Source organism: Cyanistes caeruleus, chromosome 10, assembly GCF_971803275.1.
Source record: "Cyanistes caeruleus chromosome 10, bCyaCae1.hap1.1, whole genome shotgun sequence".
Taxonomy (NCBI): Eukaryota; Metazoa; Chordata; class Aves; order Passeriformes; family Paridae; genus Cyanistes; species Cyanistes caeruleus.
The window spans coordinates 15,280,602-15,297,637 of NC_141710.1; the positions used below are offsets into that span (position 1 = coordinate 15,280,602).

The 17,036-nt window shown below is 49.5% G+C and overlaps 1 protein-coding gene and 1 long non-coding RNA gene across 3 annotated transcripts in view; one reads left to right on the top strand and one right to left on the bottom strand.

Annotated features, from left to right (window-relative positions):
- Positions 1-3,729: 3,729 nt before the first annotated feature.
- On the top strand, positions 3,730-5,292 carry SST (somatostatin). Its single transcript, XM_086843465.1, has 2 exons — positions 3,730-3,961; positions 4,789-5,292. The coding sequence occupies exons 1-2, from the start codon at positions 3,824-3,826 to the stop codon at positions 4,999-5,001; spliced, it is 351 nt and encodes a 116-aa protein (XP_086699591.1). The 5' UTR covers positions 3,730-3,823; the 3' UTR covers positions 5,002-5,292.
- Positions 5,293-14,615: 9,323 nt separating this feature from the next.
- Positions 14,616-17,036, bottom strand: part of LOC147651319 (uncharacterized) — a 43,535-nt gene continuing 41,114 nt past the window's right edge. For both annotated transcript variants that reach the window (XR_015274322.1, XR_015274321.1), the window contains one exon: positions 14,616-15,974. This is a non-coding gene — a long non-coding RNA (uncharacterized LOC147651319). The remainder of the gene's footprint in view (positions 15,975-17,036) is intronic.

Consider the following 17,036-nt stretch of genomic DNA (forward strand, 5'->3'; position numbering starts at 1 on the left):
GGATGTCTGGAGGTTTGCCCTTACCCCTTCCCCAGGAGCCCTCTGTGGGAGACAGTCCAGACTTGGATGGAGCACATGGACTTCTTTTCTCCACTCCCTCATTGGTGGTTCCTCCAGGTCAGCACAAGGTGGTTTTCTGAACCAAAGCATGTGGTATTTTTCCTTTTCCTTGAAAAGAAACATTTTTGGTTTTTTTTTCAGAAGGAGAACATCAGAGGGATTCTCACAAACATTACCTGAGAACTTTGGTCCATTCAACATTGTATCTGTCAAGGCTCAGACCTGATGGAAGGCCAGTTTTTCTCCTTTAAACAGGCTGAGATATTTCTAGGGGAGCTATCTCATCAAAGCTTTGTCTCTGGTCCTGCCCCACCAGCCTCACAACCTCAGCTGAATCCCAAGAAGGTAAAAATGGCCAAGGTGGATGTCAGAGCCTTTCTGAGGTTGCTCTGTCTCAGGAGTCATGTTCTGGTGGGGCATGTGACCAGAGAGAAGAAACCCACCACACTTTTGCTTTCCTCAGGTGAGCTTCTCAAATTCAGTGGGACAAATCTAAAACATTTCCATGCAGTCATAGCTCCCCTGTTGCTGAGGGACACTGGTGTAATTCCTCCAGCCTCCCTCAGGGAGAGGGGGGAACAGAGGGACAGCCACCCAGCTCCAGTGCTGACAGAGAAATGGAGTCAGAGCCAGCCTGGTCTTCCAAGCCTTGTCCCCATGTGCCTGGAAAAGCCATAGTAGCCAGTGGACATCATAGCCAGGAATTCCCAATGTGACTGATGGTCTGTGCCTGCCTGGAACTGGACTGTAGGGACCACAACAATTCCAAAAACATTGCTACTAACCCAAAGTCCCATTGGGCATTATTGCTCTCTGGCTGGATGCCCTGCAGTGCCAGGTGGCCAGGGAGGGTTGGCTGGGCAGGGTTGGGCTGGATAGATGCAAGAATGAAAAACAAAGTGTGGGTGAAGACGGGTGCTAGGAAGGAACAATTCTGGTCTGAACATCTTCAGTAGAGCTGGGCTCACACACACAGAGGTGCTGTGGGTAGCTGGGGAGGAGCAAGGTGCTGAGCAGCCTGGGTTTGGGCAGGACATCAAGAATGGTCTCTCAAAACCACTTAAGAATCAAGTCTGGTATCTTCCCCCATTTGATGGCAGCATGACCTTACCAATTTCCTAAAACCATCCCTGCCAGCCCATCCATCTCTGACTGAGCTGTGCAACTCTGCAAAATCCCGTTAGGGGTGTCTGAGTCCTGCTGGCCCCACAGGAAGTTATCAGGAAATTATAAAGAGGGGAACTCATCAAGGAGGCTGTTCCTGCCTTGTGCCAGCTCCTACAGCTCTCATCTCCATGTGGGTGTCCAGGTGGGTCCAAAGGGTGACAACACATAGCACAGCTCTCCATCCTATACAGCAGTCCCAGGCTGCACTCCAGCCTATTGCTGTGCCCTAAGAAATACAGGTGCTGAACTGACCCCCTGGCACTTCAGGGCAGATCCATCGCTGTGGAAGCCAAAGCAGGATGGAAGCTCTGGAGTGGTGAGGGTTCCCAGTGTCCCCATCCCCTTGGGGTGGCAGGCTGAATGACAGAAGGGATGCCAGCCTGGAGAGTTGCCTGCTGTGTGCACTGGCAGGGGACATTAGGTAACAGCTTCAGCCGTGATAAGCCACAGGGGAGTCTGAAATAACCCAGTCTGGTCTCCCATTTCCCTCTCTGTTCCTCCCCAGTGTGGAACCCAAGCCGGCTGCACTGCCCTGGGCTGTGGGATGAGCTGGTGGGGAGCTGGAGCCTTCTCCAAAGCTGGCCCAGGCTTGCACTGCAGTGTGGCACAGCTGGGCTGGGCTGTGCCAAGCAGGAGAGCCTGGGGGCAACAAAACAAGTCTATTCTCAGTGCAAGTAGAATAGGAGAGCCTAGCTTGCTGCTACTGGCACATCTAGAAAAGTGGTGAAATTATTGGTGCTAAGAGAATTCTTTCCTAGGAAATCTGTCCTAAAAGCAAGCAAGTGGTCCAGGAGAGGTTTGATGCCCTGGCATCTGCTGCCTTGGCCATTTGCCATGCCCAGAAACTGGCTCTGCTTCTCTGCCCACAGGAGGAGAGAGATGCTGGTCCAGCTGCTAACACCAGGTCTTGGTGTAGAAAAAAGCTCTGACAGTCATGGCCCTTAGGGACAATCTGCTCTTTTGGGTCCAATCACTTCCCTTGGCCTTGGTAGGAGACTGTGTCCTGTGCCCAAAGCAATGGAATTTGTCTAAACCAGAGCAGGGGCTGAGTCTTCTCTACTGGTTTCCCCAGAGCAAGATCAGTGCTGGAAGACAGACAGGGTCCCAGGAGCACAGAGCTTGGCCTTGCTCACCTCAGGCAAATGGGGAAAAACCAGCTATAAATGCAGCACAAGTAAACCCAGACCTCAGGGATTGATGGGCTACAAAGGAAGGCTTATTCTCTCATGATTTTCATTAATTTTGCTCCACAATTTGGGAAAGATGAAGAGGATGAAAGCTATGCGAGGCTGCAGAGCTGCACTGCACAAAGGAAAGGAGGCATGATCCAGGGAGGACAGTCACAGTGCAGCCCAAAGTTCCACCTGGCCTGGAATCAGCAACCAGCACCAGTTTATCATGTTGGACTGTGAAAAAGAGTAGGAACACTTTGTTTCATGCTTCATCCTCCCAGGTCAGCCTCAGCAGCACCAGGTTTGAAAGGGCTGAAAGTGGGGTGGGAGACGCACATCAATTCATCATTAAAACAATGTCATTTTGAAGGTTTCTGGAGACCTTTTCACAGTGCTTGAGTTCTTGTCCCCTCAAGTCTTTGACTTTCCTCAGCTGGAAATTGAGACAGGAGAGATTCTGATACCCCCTTTTTTTTTTTTTTTGACAACAGAGGCCCTTTCCAGCACATCCTGCTCTTCTCTTGACAGCTGGGAGACAGCTGAGGAGGCAGATCCTTCAGGGGCTTTGAAGCAGCTTTTCCCTCTGTGGGCACCAGCCAGCTCGCAGGGAGAGGCTGGAGGAGTGGGGGAGACTGACCATCGCAGAGGGACGGGTGCATCCCACGGGAACAGCACATCCAGTAATCCTGAGACGGAGACAAGGATCAGTTATCCAGGGAGCAGCACTCCCCGACCAGGCACCGATTTGTCACGGCTCCCCGGAGCCGCAGAGCCGCGGCAGGAGCCGGGACAATCTCCCGGGAGGGAATCTGGGAACGGACCGGTGCCGGAGAGACCCACGGGGGGGAGGCAAAAAGGACCCCCAGGGGCACCTCAGCACCCCCACCCCCTGCCGGAGGCAATCGCCCTTAAGGGGACCCTTTGCAGCTCCCCGGATTCTGGAACCTTTTCTCACCCGACGGGGCGGGAGGCGGCTCCAGGGCGAGGGGCTTTGGCTGGGGGGCTTCACCCTCCGGCCCCGGGTCAGAGCCGCGGGTGGGCGGTGACAGCCGGGACCCCCCCCCGCCGCTCCGGTGGGCTTGTGGCCGGGGAGGAGGGGGCGGACGGGCAGGGCCGGGAGCTCTGGAAAGGCGGTGATTTGGGGACGGGGGGCTGGGGGCGGCCGGGAGGGAGGGGAGCTCACGGGGAGCGGTGGAGGCTTGGCCGGCGCCGGGCAGAGCGGAGCATCCCCGGTCCCGCTCCCCCCCCCGTCCCAGAGACCCACCCCCGGCGGCGTGGGGCGAGGGGGGCGCCCCCGCCCTGACGTCAGGAGAAGGGTTTATAAAGGCGGCTGGCATCGAGGAGATCCCCACCGCCGGAGCCGAGCCGCAGCGGAGCCTCCAGCGCCTCCCGCCGCCGCCTCCCGCGCCCGACCCGCCGGCGAGATGCTGTCGTGCCGCCTCCAGTGCGCCCTGGCCCTGCTCTCCATCGCCCTGGCCCTCGGCACCGTCTCGGCCGCCCCCTCGGACCCGCGGCTCCGGCAGTTCCTGCAGAAGTCGCTGGCCGCCGCCGCCGGGAAGCAGGTGAGAGCCCCCCGACGGGACGGGCACCCCTCGGGCACCCCGGCGGCCGCGCTGCACACACAGACACCCCGATTCCCCTCTGCAGAACCTCTGCTCCCCGTCAGAGCCCCTGCACAGACCCCTCCAGATCCTCGCCAGATTTCCCCAGTGGCCGTGTCTCAGACGCCCGGCTCCTTGCTGCAGAGCCCCTTCCCCACGGCTCCCCGCCGGGGCTGAGCCGTAGGTCGGGCAGGGTGCGCTGGGAGGTCGGGCAGTCCAGCTGGGTGCTGGTGGGCAGCGAGGAGCAGGCGCTGCTGGGGCACAGGGCAGAGCCCCTGCTGAAGCTCCCGAGGGTTTTTCCGGGTCGCAGAATGAAGGCAGCTTCCCCAGAACACAGAACAATGGCCTTATCCATCCTGGGTGACAGCCGAGGCTTGGAGGGACTGGAAGAAAATTAAGTCCCACGAGACGGTGACCAATTCAACCTCCCCTGGCAGCTCCCCTAAAGACCTTTCCCGTGTCACTTTAGCAGCAGGCTCGTAGCATCCTTGCTGAGTATGGCGCTGAGTGCCCGAGCCGTGGGAAGAGAAGGTAAAGACGAGTTCATTCCCTGCCACAGACAGGACAGCGATCTGTTCCCCACACCAGGTGGATGCCACAGACACAACTGCTGCATAGCAGCTGTCAGGCTGGGCTCTTTGGAAAGCTCCTCTTCCCCTCCTGCATCCTGAATGTCTCTAATCTGGCCACGGAGCGGTCTTAGAGGAACAGAGTGGTGAGCTCCCAAAAATCAAGGAGTAATTGTGGTCTCTCTGTCTCTTTCTCCCTTTCTGTCTCTTGTCCCCAAGGAACTGGCCAAGTACTTTTTGGCAGAACTGCTTTCAGAGCCAAGTCAGACAGAAAATGAAGCCCTGGAGTCTGAGGACTTGTCCCGAGGGGCTGAGCAGGATGAAGTGAGACTGGAGCTGGAGCGCTCGGCTAACTCAAACCCCGCTCTGGCACCCCGGGAACGCAAAGCAGGCTGCAAGAACTTCTTCTGGAAAACTTTCACATCCTGTTAGCTTTTGAAACCCACCTCTCCTCCCCATCCATCCCTGCCCTGCCCTGAGCAGAACCTTCACCACAAGAGGCGAAGACTGTAAATACACAATCCACAGTTATGGTGAAATTAAACAAACAAGGAAAATTTGAGTTTGATTTCCACTTGTTTTAATAAAACTTTCTGTTCCAATTGTACATGATTTGCTTGAGTTGTGATTTCTGACTAGTTCTTTGATGACATGCACTCTGCAACTCTTTCAAATGTACTATTTTTAATTCTCTGTTGCAATAAAATTTATGTTTCAAACGGTGATGCTGAGGCTCAGTGGTCAATGAGAAAACTGAAGTTACCTCTCAGGCTGTCTCTGGAACACTGCCTGTTTCAGGGCATCAGACAGCATCCACATCCACACGTATGCACACACACACACACACACAGAGTGTGTCGTAATGTGATATTTTTTCTGTGGTCTTACTAAAGAACTAGAGCCACATTGATATTTTAGATATCAAATCCCTGCAGTTGTGGCTGAATCAAATCCACAGCACTTGGCACTTCAAGTCAGTCTGGAGGATTTACATCCATCACCAGAGGGATCAGTAAAAATCTCAGCTGTGTATTTCGAGTGATGGGGTGATAAAAGTAGTTCACAGTACAAGTTTACACCACATATCTCATTCTCTCCTCAGCCACAGGCAATAAAAGATTTTCTTACCTGCCATGTTTTAGGCCTTGCAACATTCCCGACAAACTGTTTCTGGGATTCCTTCAGAAGTTTTCCTTTGTTCTGCTCTGCAGGGAAGGTTTTGCATCCCTCTAGAGCTGAGGTGTTAACCCCATAACATAAGCCCCTCCGCATCTCATGAACTGTTTAAAGCAGTTTTTCTACCACCTCAACATCTTGAAAGCCAATATTGAAGGATTCAGCAGGCTAGGAGATAGAATTGTGAGAAAAACATTATTTTCTCAATAAAAGACAAGTTTTTCATGCTTTTTGCAGAGTCTCGGCTTTCTGTCTGTGCTGGTTTGTGCCACACACTCACAGGTGAATCAAAGCTGTAGAGCAGACATCCTGCACAGGGGACAGGTGCCACTTTGATGAGAAATCCATCATTCAGGATTAAAAATAACAAATATTTTTTATCCATCATATGTGAAAGAAGGGTGAAAAATGGGCAGTTTTACAGGTGTTCATGGGCAGAGGGCTCAGCATGACTCCAGTGGAGGTGGGTTCCCCAGCTGAAGGCTTCTGAAGTTGCCTCTGGTCTGTGCTGGACATAGCTCTCTGTGGGGCATCGTTCTTGATGGCTCATGGACCATTGCTTTCATTCTCGGTCTGCACCTCCTTTTCCTGTAGGCAGGGGGCTGCTGGATATGAGCTGGGGGAAGGTGAATCCCTTGTGATGGGGAGCTGTAGCAGTGCCAGTGTGGAATCCCAGCCCTGCTGCAGAGCTCACTGGGCTCTTCCACGGCCGCCTGGCAACAGGCAAAGGCAGCAGGGACATGCCCAGGGAGGGGAGCTGCTGCTGTCAGCCCCTCTGAGGGGGCCAGAGGCAGTCCCGGGAGCTTCCTCTCCTCCTTCCTTGGAAGTGGGATAGGTTTTGTGGTGTGGCCTGGGGAAATGGCTGCTCCACATGCAGTGCCTTGGGGTTAGGGGCTCTGCCCTCTTTACCATTGCTGGGTGTGGGGCAGACAGGGCAGGGCACAGTGGTCCTCACAGGGCTTTGTGGGCACGGGGGGAGAGCCTTACTCTCTTGGAGCCCTGAATTTCTGTGGCTGGTGCAGCTGTGGAGGGTGAAGGATTAACTCACTGTTGAGGCACAGACGGGGCTGCACTGCAGGGAAAAGCCTCCAAAATTATATTTGAGAAGTGCAGGTAATATAGATCAACAATCAAAAAGCAGGTAGGGTAAGAATAGGTCCCTGTTTTAAAATGTGGAGACAGACTCTGTGAGGAGAGTAATTGTACCAGCTCACATCTGATTCCTTTGCTGCTGTGTAGCATCATCAGAGAACATTTTAGGGGATTCAGTAAAGCAAAAACATCCCCATCCCTGGCTGCTCACTCTTGTGTTGACTGAGTTTCCTCTTAGCTTTCAAAAAGGAGCTAATTTTTCAATGCTGAGACAGACTCAAGAGAGCAGCTAGAGAAACAGGAGGGGGGTGGAGGGGCCAGGGGCTTGAATATTCTTATGTGCAGAGTCCATCTTTCACGGGATATAAATAGACCACTACTCGCCTGAGGCTTTTCCCTTGTTCATAATGCTCAACCCGTGCTCCTGAAGGGAGTTTAATCCTGCCAATTGCTTGAGTGAAACTCATCCCAAATAGGGATGGGGATGATCCTCAGTCACAAGCAGGGATTAAAGACGCTGATTCACAAGCTCCACCAGCCTGCTTCAACACAGATGATGGCACATCATGGCAGCTTCTGGGAAGTTTAATGAAGATGTACTGGTGAAGGCATGTCCTCAGTTCAGAGACAGAAAGACAAACTGCTCCTTGTGTCAGCTCAGGAGTTCCTGGAGTCTGGGGAGCTGCCTTCCAAGGCATTAAATGCAGTATCACCACATGTGATTGCACTGTGGCAGCAGCAGCAATCCCAGGTGCTGGGAACTGTACAAACACGATACAGGAGACAGTCTGGCCATGCTGAAGACTAGAAAGAAAAAAAAAGATTTTTTTTCCCTTCAATATGTGGGAGTTGTGGGATAAAGAGATGAAATAACTATATTCAATCCCTAGACATGGAGCCATGGAACAGTGTTCCAGGCTGGGAACACTCCTGCTGGGCAAGGCTGAGTCTGGATGAGCACACAGGTATGGCACACAGGCCAGAGCTGCCCGAGGGCAGAGCAGTTTCTGGGAGAGGTTCTCAAGCCACATTCTCTGCAGGTCAGAGAGGAGGCTCTCTGAGGGACAGCCACAGCATGGGTCTGGGGGAGGTTAGGGGCTGTGATGATCCACACTCCGATGATTCATCTCCCCTCCAGCACTTGGTGCCATGGGCAGGCCCAAGTAATCCCTCCCCAGCAGGTGCCTTCATCAGCAGGTGATTCATCTGAGGCAATGGGGGGAAATGTCCATAAGGAACAACATAAAAGGGCTTGAAACTGCTGCCTGAAGAGTTGCCCTTAATGAAAACCAGAAAAAGTTGTATAAGGCCTGGAAACACGAATCCCCTATGGGAAGTCAGTGAGGAGCTTCTCAGCCATCCCCAAAGACGAAGTCTCCAGTGATGCCAGGCGGCGTCTCTTGATATAGCAAGCAGGCCAAGATTATTTTTCAGGAGCAGTTCTAATTGGTAAAAAAAAAAGTCTTCCTTGGCCCAGAAGGCTTGTTGGGGAGAAATAGTTTGGAGTGATTCTAGCTGTGCTGCAGAGGAAGTACCTGTGGGACCCAGATTTCATATCCTGAGTTCACTCTAGCACCATCTAACTCCTTTTGGCTCTGCAGAAAGGACCAAGAACCTGGACCCATGAGCACAAGTTTCCTCCCCTCAGAAGGGCCCATAAGATGCTCTGTGGTGCCTTTGCCTTTACTCTGCCTCTGGGGCTCCTCATGGGAACTGCACCAGCTGATTGCAGCCCCCAGGAGCATCTCTGATTCCCAGACCTCTGCTTGCACCACAGGAAAGTTCCCTTTCATCCAACCCGACTCCCAGCATCTCTGGGGAGCACCAGATCTGCCCCCAGCCCCTGTATGGGTGAGCACCAGGTGCTTGGAGAGAAGCACTCACTGCTGCAACAGAGTCCTAATTCTCAGCAAGCAAAGCAGCAGGATGTTTATTGAGCAGGGTAAGAGAAGATATACGTAGGCAATAAAAGTTATTATGATAAAGGAACAGACTGTACTCTTTGCTCACTGAACACCTTCTGACTCTGTGTCAACTTATCACCAGAATAATGCCATAGAAAACACTTTTATTCCTTTTTTCTTCACTTTTGTTTTATTGGGGAATTATTTGGGTTTTTTTCCCAACATGCAATTACACTTCTGAGAATAGCTGTTTGGCCAGATACTGTGGGTATCTCAGAAAACTTTTTGTATCCCAGTCTTAGGAAATTTACCCCATAAACAACTTGTACAATACAAGAAAAGAATTAACAAAGTCACAAAAAAAACCTCCACAAGTTCGGTTTCCTTCATATGTATAGTAAAAATTCCAGGTTTTGCCATGAATTATTACTTCCAGCATCATCTGTTGAAGAAACACACTTGATCATTCAATTAACAAAATCAGTTTAATGAAGGTGCCTAGTGTTTTCTACAGAGATATTCCTTGAGAAAACATGAAGTAATGCAAACACAGGCTTTGTTTATCACCTAGATTGGCTGCTGGACAAGAGAGAGAGTGACTTAGTCTCACATACAACAAGAGAGCATCCCTCCTGATGCTCTCCACTGCTTGCCTCCCCCTCCCTTGCAGCTGGCTCTTGCAGACAGCAGCCTGCTGTGCTCTGTGGTGCAGAAGGATGAAGTGCTTCTGGCCTCCAGCCCTGGAAAAGCATTCCCAGGAGGTGAGCTGAGAGATGCTCTGGGCCCTCCATACTCCTTCCACAACCCCTGTTAGGAGATGTCCCAGGCACAGAGCCAAAGCCAGTGATCCCCTCCCAGACAGGCAATAAGCCTGGTGCTGCTCTGCCCCAAGGTAGATCATTTGCTCCCTTATACAGAGCTCTGTACTCTGCCTTCAAGGAAAATCTCTCCTTTTGCTCATGACTGAGGTTTAAGAAGAAAAAGGATCCCTCTGGAAATTGGCTGTCACACTTGCAAGGCTTTTTTATAAATCTTCTCCGGCAGTTATTTTCTCCTGCTTTACTTCTTGTGCCTGTCAGGGTTTGTGATTCTTCCTGGAGGCTCAAACACAATATTCCTCCCCGTGTGTCTGGCCCCCACAGCAGCAGGTTCCCCAGAGGGTGAATGTGGGGGGACAGCACCGAGCACAAGCCCAGGGTTGGGGTGCTCTGCAGCCAGCAGAGAGAGCCAAAGAGCTCAGAGAGCCCCGCTCAAGGTCCGTGTGTACCCAAGCAGAGGCTCAGGATGAGGCTCCTCTGAGCCAGGAGCTGTTCCACCTCTGGCTATGACCTCACCACAGGGAGATGGGCTGCAGTCAGAGGTCCTGCAAAGAGGGGCTTTTTTAGGGGGCCAGAACTGTGTCATCATGCAGGCAGTGCTGTTGCGCTGACAAGGATTTTTTTCCCCCCAAACTAAGTGCCTGCTTCACATTTCTAAAGGGCATTTCTTATGTCACTGTTGCTAGTTTTTAACATGTTGGAATAAAGTTAAGAAACATGATAATAAGTTAAGTGTTCTACCTAGGGTAAAATGCAGTGGGTTTTGTGCTAATGGCAGCTATCAAGAAACTGCTTCCATGTAAATCTTCTTCCCTCGGCATTTTTTGTTTTTCATCCTCTCCTTATTCACTCAGATCTTCTGAAACTTCACAGTCTAAGCAGAAGTGGCAGGGACAGAGGAAGGAATTGGCCTGCTCAAAACAGTTGGGGATCTTCCTGAAGAACATATAAGGATGCTGGGTCATATTGTAAAACAGGAACCTGGCAGGTCAAGAGTTCCTTCAACAATGTGTTTCAGTGAGAAACCTCAGCATGGTTCAAACACAAGAAGTGGAGTCTCTTGTCAGCATGCAGAGATGCACCCTTGAAGCCAGAGCCCACCTGCTCTCAAGGGGGAAATTTCAGCTGTGGATATGGCTCCCCAGAAACTGCTTCCACATGCAAGTAAGCAAGTGAGCAGGCTGGTCTGCAGAAAATGCAATCTCTTTAGACTGAAAGATATAATCCAGTTAGATATGAACCCTGAATTCCAAACCCTGCTTATCTCCTCAGACAGTGATGACACATGTCATAACGTCACCTCCACCATCAATTCCCTTATTTGTCACATTAGCAGTGCTGATACTGACACCAGCACAAGGCAAAGAAAGAAATTGAGGAGATCCTGAGACAGAGGGACAAAGTAGAAGCCATGTCTGGGCACATTAATGAGTTCCTTGTAGCCAGCTTTCAATCAATCAAGTTTATCAAGCAGCAGCAGGAAGAAGATAAGAAATGAGGGAAGGAACAAATCATTTGGTGATGTAATTGTGTCATCCTGTAACTCTGTCTTCCAGGAGGAGAATCTGGCTCAGGAGGCCTTAGTGGAAATGCTTAAGGATGCAATGAAGAATCTCTCTACCTTAATGTTAGAATTCCTGAATGGACACACAGAGGAAAGTCAGAAACTTACACAGTCATTAATGTGCTCATGAAAAGGGTGTTGGAAAAATCTGACCACATGCTCCTTTTTTGTGCTCCAAGGCAGCCTGACTGCTGAGGGCAAACCAGATAAGTTTCCTGAGCTGCTGGCCAAGTGCCTGTGGAGGATGACATGGTTTCTGCCAGGCACCATCAGCAGCAGCCTGGATGCAACCCTGCTGGATGCCCACATGCTCATGAAGACTTTCCAAAGGGAACACTGAGGCAGCGCACAAACAAACTCCCACTGCAGACCCTGGAAACCTGCATAACTTGTGCAAGCTGAAAAAAGTGAGGATGCAGGACCACCTCAACCTGACTTGGGATGCAACTGGCTTTGAGGTAGAAGCTTCCCTCCAACAGGCAGACAATCCTGCTGCCAAGCACAGGATGTAGGAGCAGGAGAGGAAGTGCCCAGGGCAGCTCACAGGATTGCAAAACACAAAGCAGCTGATAGTTTAGAAATAATTTTCTAGAAATTTTTCTCCAAAAAGTTTGAAGGTCTAGAGGAGTTATATACATCAATGTAAGAAAAAGTGGCCTGGGGGAAGTTGGAGCTTCTCATAGAAAACCTGTCCCTCTTCTTGGAGAGGAACATCTCCTCTTAGATGCATAGAGATCACAGGAGGGTCCATGAAGGGGAAGGAGCTGATGACATCCTGCCACCAGGAAAACTGCAGCAACAGCCATGACCCTGCAGATAAACAGCCCACAACAGATTCCCCACCAGTCAGGTCCCCTCAATGGATGCCAATATCATGTTTCTCTCTGGGCTGATGTCCCTGGGGGCAGGAAAGCATTGGGACCTCAGAAGTACCCAGGTCTCACACACACACACATCAGTGGGCAGATGGTGAGAGCCACAAACCAATAAACTCCAGCATGAATAACCATGTGAACTATATCTTTTTACTCTTTTAAAAAAGTAAGGTGGGTAGCACTGATACCCTGGGTCAAAACTGAGCACACAGCACACAAGTCTGGCCAGGGCAGAGAACCAGCTGTGAGCTGACCCTTCCTGCACAGCCTTCACAGGACTCCTACCATGGGATTTTCCAGCATTCTAACATTCATAGTTAGCAAAGTATCAGAGCAACATGCCCTGGTTCCCAGATGAGAGAGAGAGATCAGAGCATCCAAACAGCATCTCAACCTTCCTGAACATTGACCACCAGTTGCCCAGGGAGTCTGCCAAAAACAAAGGTTGCAAGAGGAAATTCACAGGAGAAAACCATTTGTAAAAGTTGCAGGTTTCTCTTAGGTAAGATCAATACATAGACTTTCAAACCTACTTTCACTTGTCAGACTGAAAGTGTTTGAGAGAGCAGAGTTGCTATGGACGACTGCAGAATGCCAATGCCTCACCCTGGCCCATCCATCAGCTCCACTTTTCCGATTAAGCTGCTATTCTCATGTAAAATCGCCTTAATTTGTCTTTAACACCCCTCTTGTCTCTAAGTTCTTGAGGTGGGAGTCCTTAGCTTTGTGTCAGGTATAACAGTAAGCACTTCAATGATGTTCACTAAATTACAAGGCTTTTTTACTAATAGACAATTCAGTCAATTACAAAATGCTATTAAGCATTTGTGCTCAGGCAGAGCCAGCTAGGTGCTGGTGAACATGGCAAACCAATATTTTTAATTAAAATAAGAAGAAAGTAACACACAAGCTGATTACCAGCCAACAAGAAAATTACCTCCCAGAGATCTCAAAGTGTAATTACCCTTTCTGAATGACCAAAATGACTGGTTTGCTGCAGACTATAATTCTCTCTAATGCTGCTACAAAATCATGGCCACCTCTTACCTATCCCATTCATCCAGTTCTGTACCTGCCCAAGTACCGCTGAGCTGCTCAAGGACTCATGAAATCATGCTTTGGTGCTCATGTGTGGTTTCTGCCTAATTTTCTGGCTGTGTAGCTGTGGGATTCACAATGAGAGCACGGCTGATGCCTGCAGAGCTGCTGCTCTTCCATTCTTTCCTGCTCTGTCCTTGTGTTTTTGTGCTAAAGAACATACCTGGAGTGGAGCTGTGTCACTTACATGCAGCATAATTGGTTGCCCTGTATGTGGCCTTCTAAGAGCAAATTCATATCCGTGTTGAACTCTGAGGTCAGGTAACTGGATGTGCTGTTCCAGGAGGCTTTCCTCAGTGCTGTGCTCCCTTTTTCCTAGCAGCAAGTTCCCCATGATCAGCCATTCCTGGAAATGCTCTCTACAGATGCCCAAACACCATTCCAGTAGAGTTACCTGAGAAGTCTGCGCATCCACTGCCTTGTCACTCTGTCCACACTGAAATTTGCCCAGAAGGAATGTTCCCTTTGCAAAAGCCTCCCTGGCCATGGGCTCTCACCAGGCTTCCTCCTGCCCCACACAACAGCTGCAGTGCTGGCTCACTGCTAGAGGAAAAGCCATTAAAAAGCTGACAGAGATGATATGGTGAGGTCACACATTATGCTGTAGCCAGGGGACACATGCAGACTCTTTTTCTATTATGCTGAAATCCTGATCCATTCCTTAAGGGTTCCAGAAACTGTAGAAAATGGGGGAAAGTGTTTGGAAGCTTTGCAATATTTTCCTGACAGGCAAACTATGCATTCATGCTATCAGAGTGCCTCAGAGCCCTTGCCAAGCATCAGAAGCCCCCTGTAATGGGTGCAGAACAAAGTCAGAGCAAGTGACAGTCCTTGTCCTGCAGACATTGCATGTGATAGGAGATAAATGCATCAGCAGAGGTGCCTGGAGTCCTAGGGGAGCAAGCAGCCTCTCAAATATTCTCAGTGTGTTCTCTCAGGTGCCCCAGAGCACAGCCCCAGAGCAGCACTCAGGAGTTCCCTGAGCATCCAGATCATGATCTCCACAAGTCATTTTTGCTTGCAGCTCCTTGGTCCTGGCAGACAGCAATGTACAGTGGGGTATCATGGGTCTAAGTGCTTATTCTGGCTCTTATACCAGAGGAGCAGGATCCTGCCTGTGAAGCAATGGTTAAGGAATGGGTTCTAACACACAGGAAGATGCTCTTGCCAGCTCCACAGACTGAGCTTTGCTGGATAACAATTCAATTTTCTCCTCTCCTGCTTTCCAGCCAGACAGTCCTCAAGGCTGTTCATCTTCCCCCACAGCCCTGGGGAAGAAAAAAGAGCAGAAGAGCACCTGGGTCATGAGACAAAGAAGGAGAGCTGCAAAGATCTCATAAGGGAAAGCTGACCTGGTACCTTTTGCTCTTTTCTGGTTCAGTCCTCTTCCATTTGCTGGAATCACAATCAAACTGTGTTCTCAGGAGGTGGCAGGGTCAGGGAGATCAAGAAATTATAAATAAATACAGCATAAACAAATCAATCAGAAGGATAAAAACATTTGACAGAGACACACTAATTAAAAATATAATAATCCAGATAGTGGACATTTATTTAAAATGGTGCAATTACAGCTTTTAATCATCCAGGTTTAAATTAACAGCAGCAGTGAAGTGGCTGCACAAATGTGTTCTCTGTAATGAACTGATATTAGAAAGCCAGCCTGGTGATCTCTCCCTCTCTCGGGCTAATTCTCTCTCCTCTCATTGTAAAATAACCTTTTGGTGTCATTTTCTTGTAGAGTCTTGAAGATGAAGACACAATATTGGAGCTAAATTAAATCCCCTTCACATATTTCTCTTCTTTCAAGCTGTAAAAATTGCTGGTATCAGTCATTCAATCTCTAGTGCTGACGCAACCACACTTGAGGAGAACATCTGGGGGCCCCAAGAGTCATTATAGGGAAAATAAAATCCTATATTACAATCAGTCAGCAATTAAAAGGCAGGATGCAGGAGGGCAAATCCTGCAAGATGCTGAGCAGGCTTGATGGGGAAATCAAATGTTAGACCTGTGATGCTCTGGTGCTCTTTTCTTCTCCACCAAGTCATTTGAGAGGAGGTCAGAAAATTTCAACATTTGCTCCTGCCCAGCACAAATGATCTTGGAAATAGCTTGTGCTAATCTGAGTCTGTATTGACCCAGAGGCCACAAGTTTCATAGCAGCTGGCCCCATCTGCAGGGCTGTGGGGCCAATCTTGCCTTGGCTGGGACCTGCCAAGCCAAGATTCAAACAGCCATGGTGTGATGAAGGCAACACTCAGCTTGACATCAGAAGCCCATGTGCAGCGGGCTCAACTCAGGCACAGGCAAGTCAAAGACAGGAGAGCTCTCTGCCCCTGATATGGTTCTGACTTAGGAACACAATGGGTCTGGTCTGCCTGGGCAACTGTCATGGCCTTTCTCCCACTCGTGGATCTTCACCTGTCCTGTTCATGCATCTTTCCTACAGAAAGCCCTGTGTCTACCAGACAAGATGCTGAGGAGCTCACTGCAGTGGTGGAAGTAAGCAGGATTACAGACACGTGGCAAATAAAACTGTTGGAGCAAAGTCCTTTCAGACATGGCTGTCCTGAGATGAGCTCAAACTCACAGCCAAGGACAGACAATTCTCCAGTGCCTGCTAAAGCTCTGCTGGTCTGAAAACCCTGCTGCTGCCAGCCAGCAACTGCAGCTCTGCCCTGACCATGCCTTTGCTCTGTCCCTGCGTCCTCCTCTGCACAGGGAGAGTCACAGAAAGTCAGAAACCGACCCAAAAGTTCCTGAACTCAAGAATCAGCTTCCAGCAACGTCCCACAACTCGTGCTGGTGACAGCACAGTGCTGGTCCTGCTCACAGTGTTAGGATTCTTCACACCTCATCTGGATTTCCTTCAAGACTGCAAGAAAAGGGACAAGAATTAAAAAACATCATGAGAAAATAAACAATTTTGGAAGTATGGAAGGATTTCTGTGTGGGAAATGACTACCATGCAGGAGAGTAGATGTGTGACTCTGAGTGGATGACACTTGTGCCTCTGCATGTGTAAGTCACAGCTTCCCCCAGAGTTGCTCACCCACTCCTGGATTCTGGTCATGGTCACCAATTACCTCCCTGCATCCCTAGTCCTGAGCACATGATTAAAATCAGGAGCCCTCTGGAAAGAGAATTTCATCTCATTAGCACCAAACCTTCCTCTCTTTCCTGTTTACCTGAAGGGTGTGCAAACATACAGGGAGAGAGCAAGAGTCACGCAGCCCTCACTGCTCTGGTGGGCACTGCACTTACCTGGCATGCACATTAAGATTAATAAATATTAACTTTACTTGTGCTTATACTGTCCACCTAAAATGGAAACAACATGTTTTGCTACTTAATCAAATTAGAGCTATAAAATTATTTCCCTTTTAAAAGGTTCATTTCTGTTTGGTTGGCAATTAATGTTGATGATTTGAGTCCCATCTTTAAAGCATTTTGTAATACACAAAAATGACAGAAGTGCAACAGGGCTTTAATGGAGTCATAGCACACATCAGGTAATAAAGCATAACAGACTGTTTACTTTGAGTACTCTAATTATTTGAGAGCTTCTTTAAAAACAGAAAACCGACATGTGAAATCTGTAATTTCACTTGAATTGATTTTTTAAAAGAAGCTGAAAAAACCACACAAATTAAAAAAAAAAACCCAAAACCTGTTTTTAAAAATGTTTCTTCTCAATTCCCTGCAGCCAGGCCAAGTCTCAGGCTGACACTGAGGAGCAAATTTTCCCTTCTGTTTTTCTCTAGCTTTTCTCTCTTCAGGTTGTGCAGGACAGGGATGACCAGTTGCACCCTGGGTCCTCACACAACCCCTCCTGCACCATCACTGAAAACATCTCAAGGAATCAATACACCATCTCATAGGTGAAGGTGCATTGTCCCACCCCTCTCTGAGCTGCAGGGAACAAAGTCATTGCCTC

Bases quoted from the DNA above. Each gene is read 5' to 3' on its own strand.
- SST (XM_086843465.1), top strand. From the start codon at position 3,824: ATGCTGTCGTGCCGCCTCCAGTGCGCCCTGGCCCTGCTCTCCATCGCC. The intron at 3,962-4,788 runs GTGAGAGCCCCC...CTTGTCCCCAAG, and splicing joins CCGCCGCCGCCGGGAAGCAG to GAACTGGCCAAGTACTTTTT.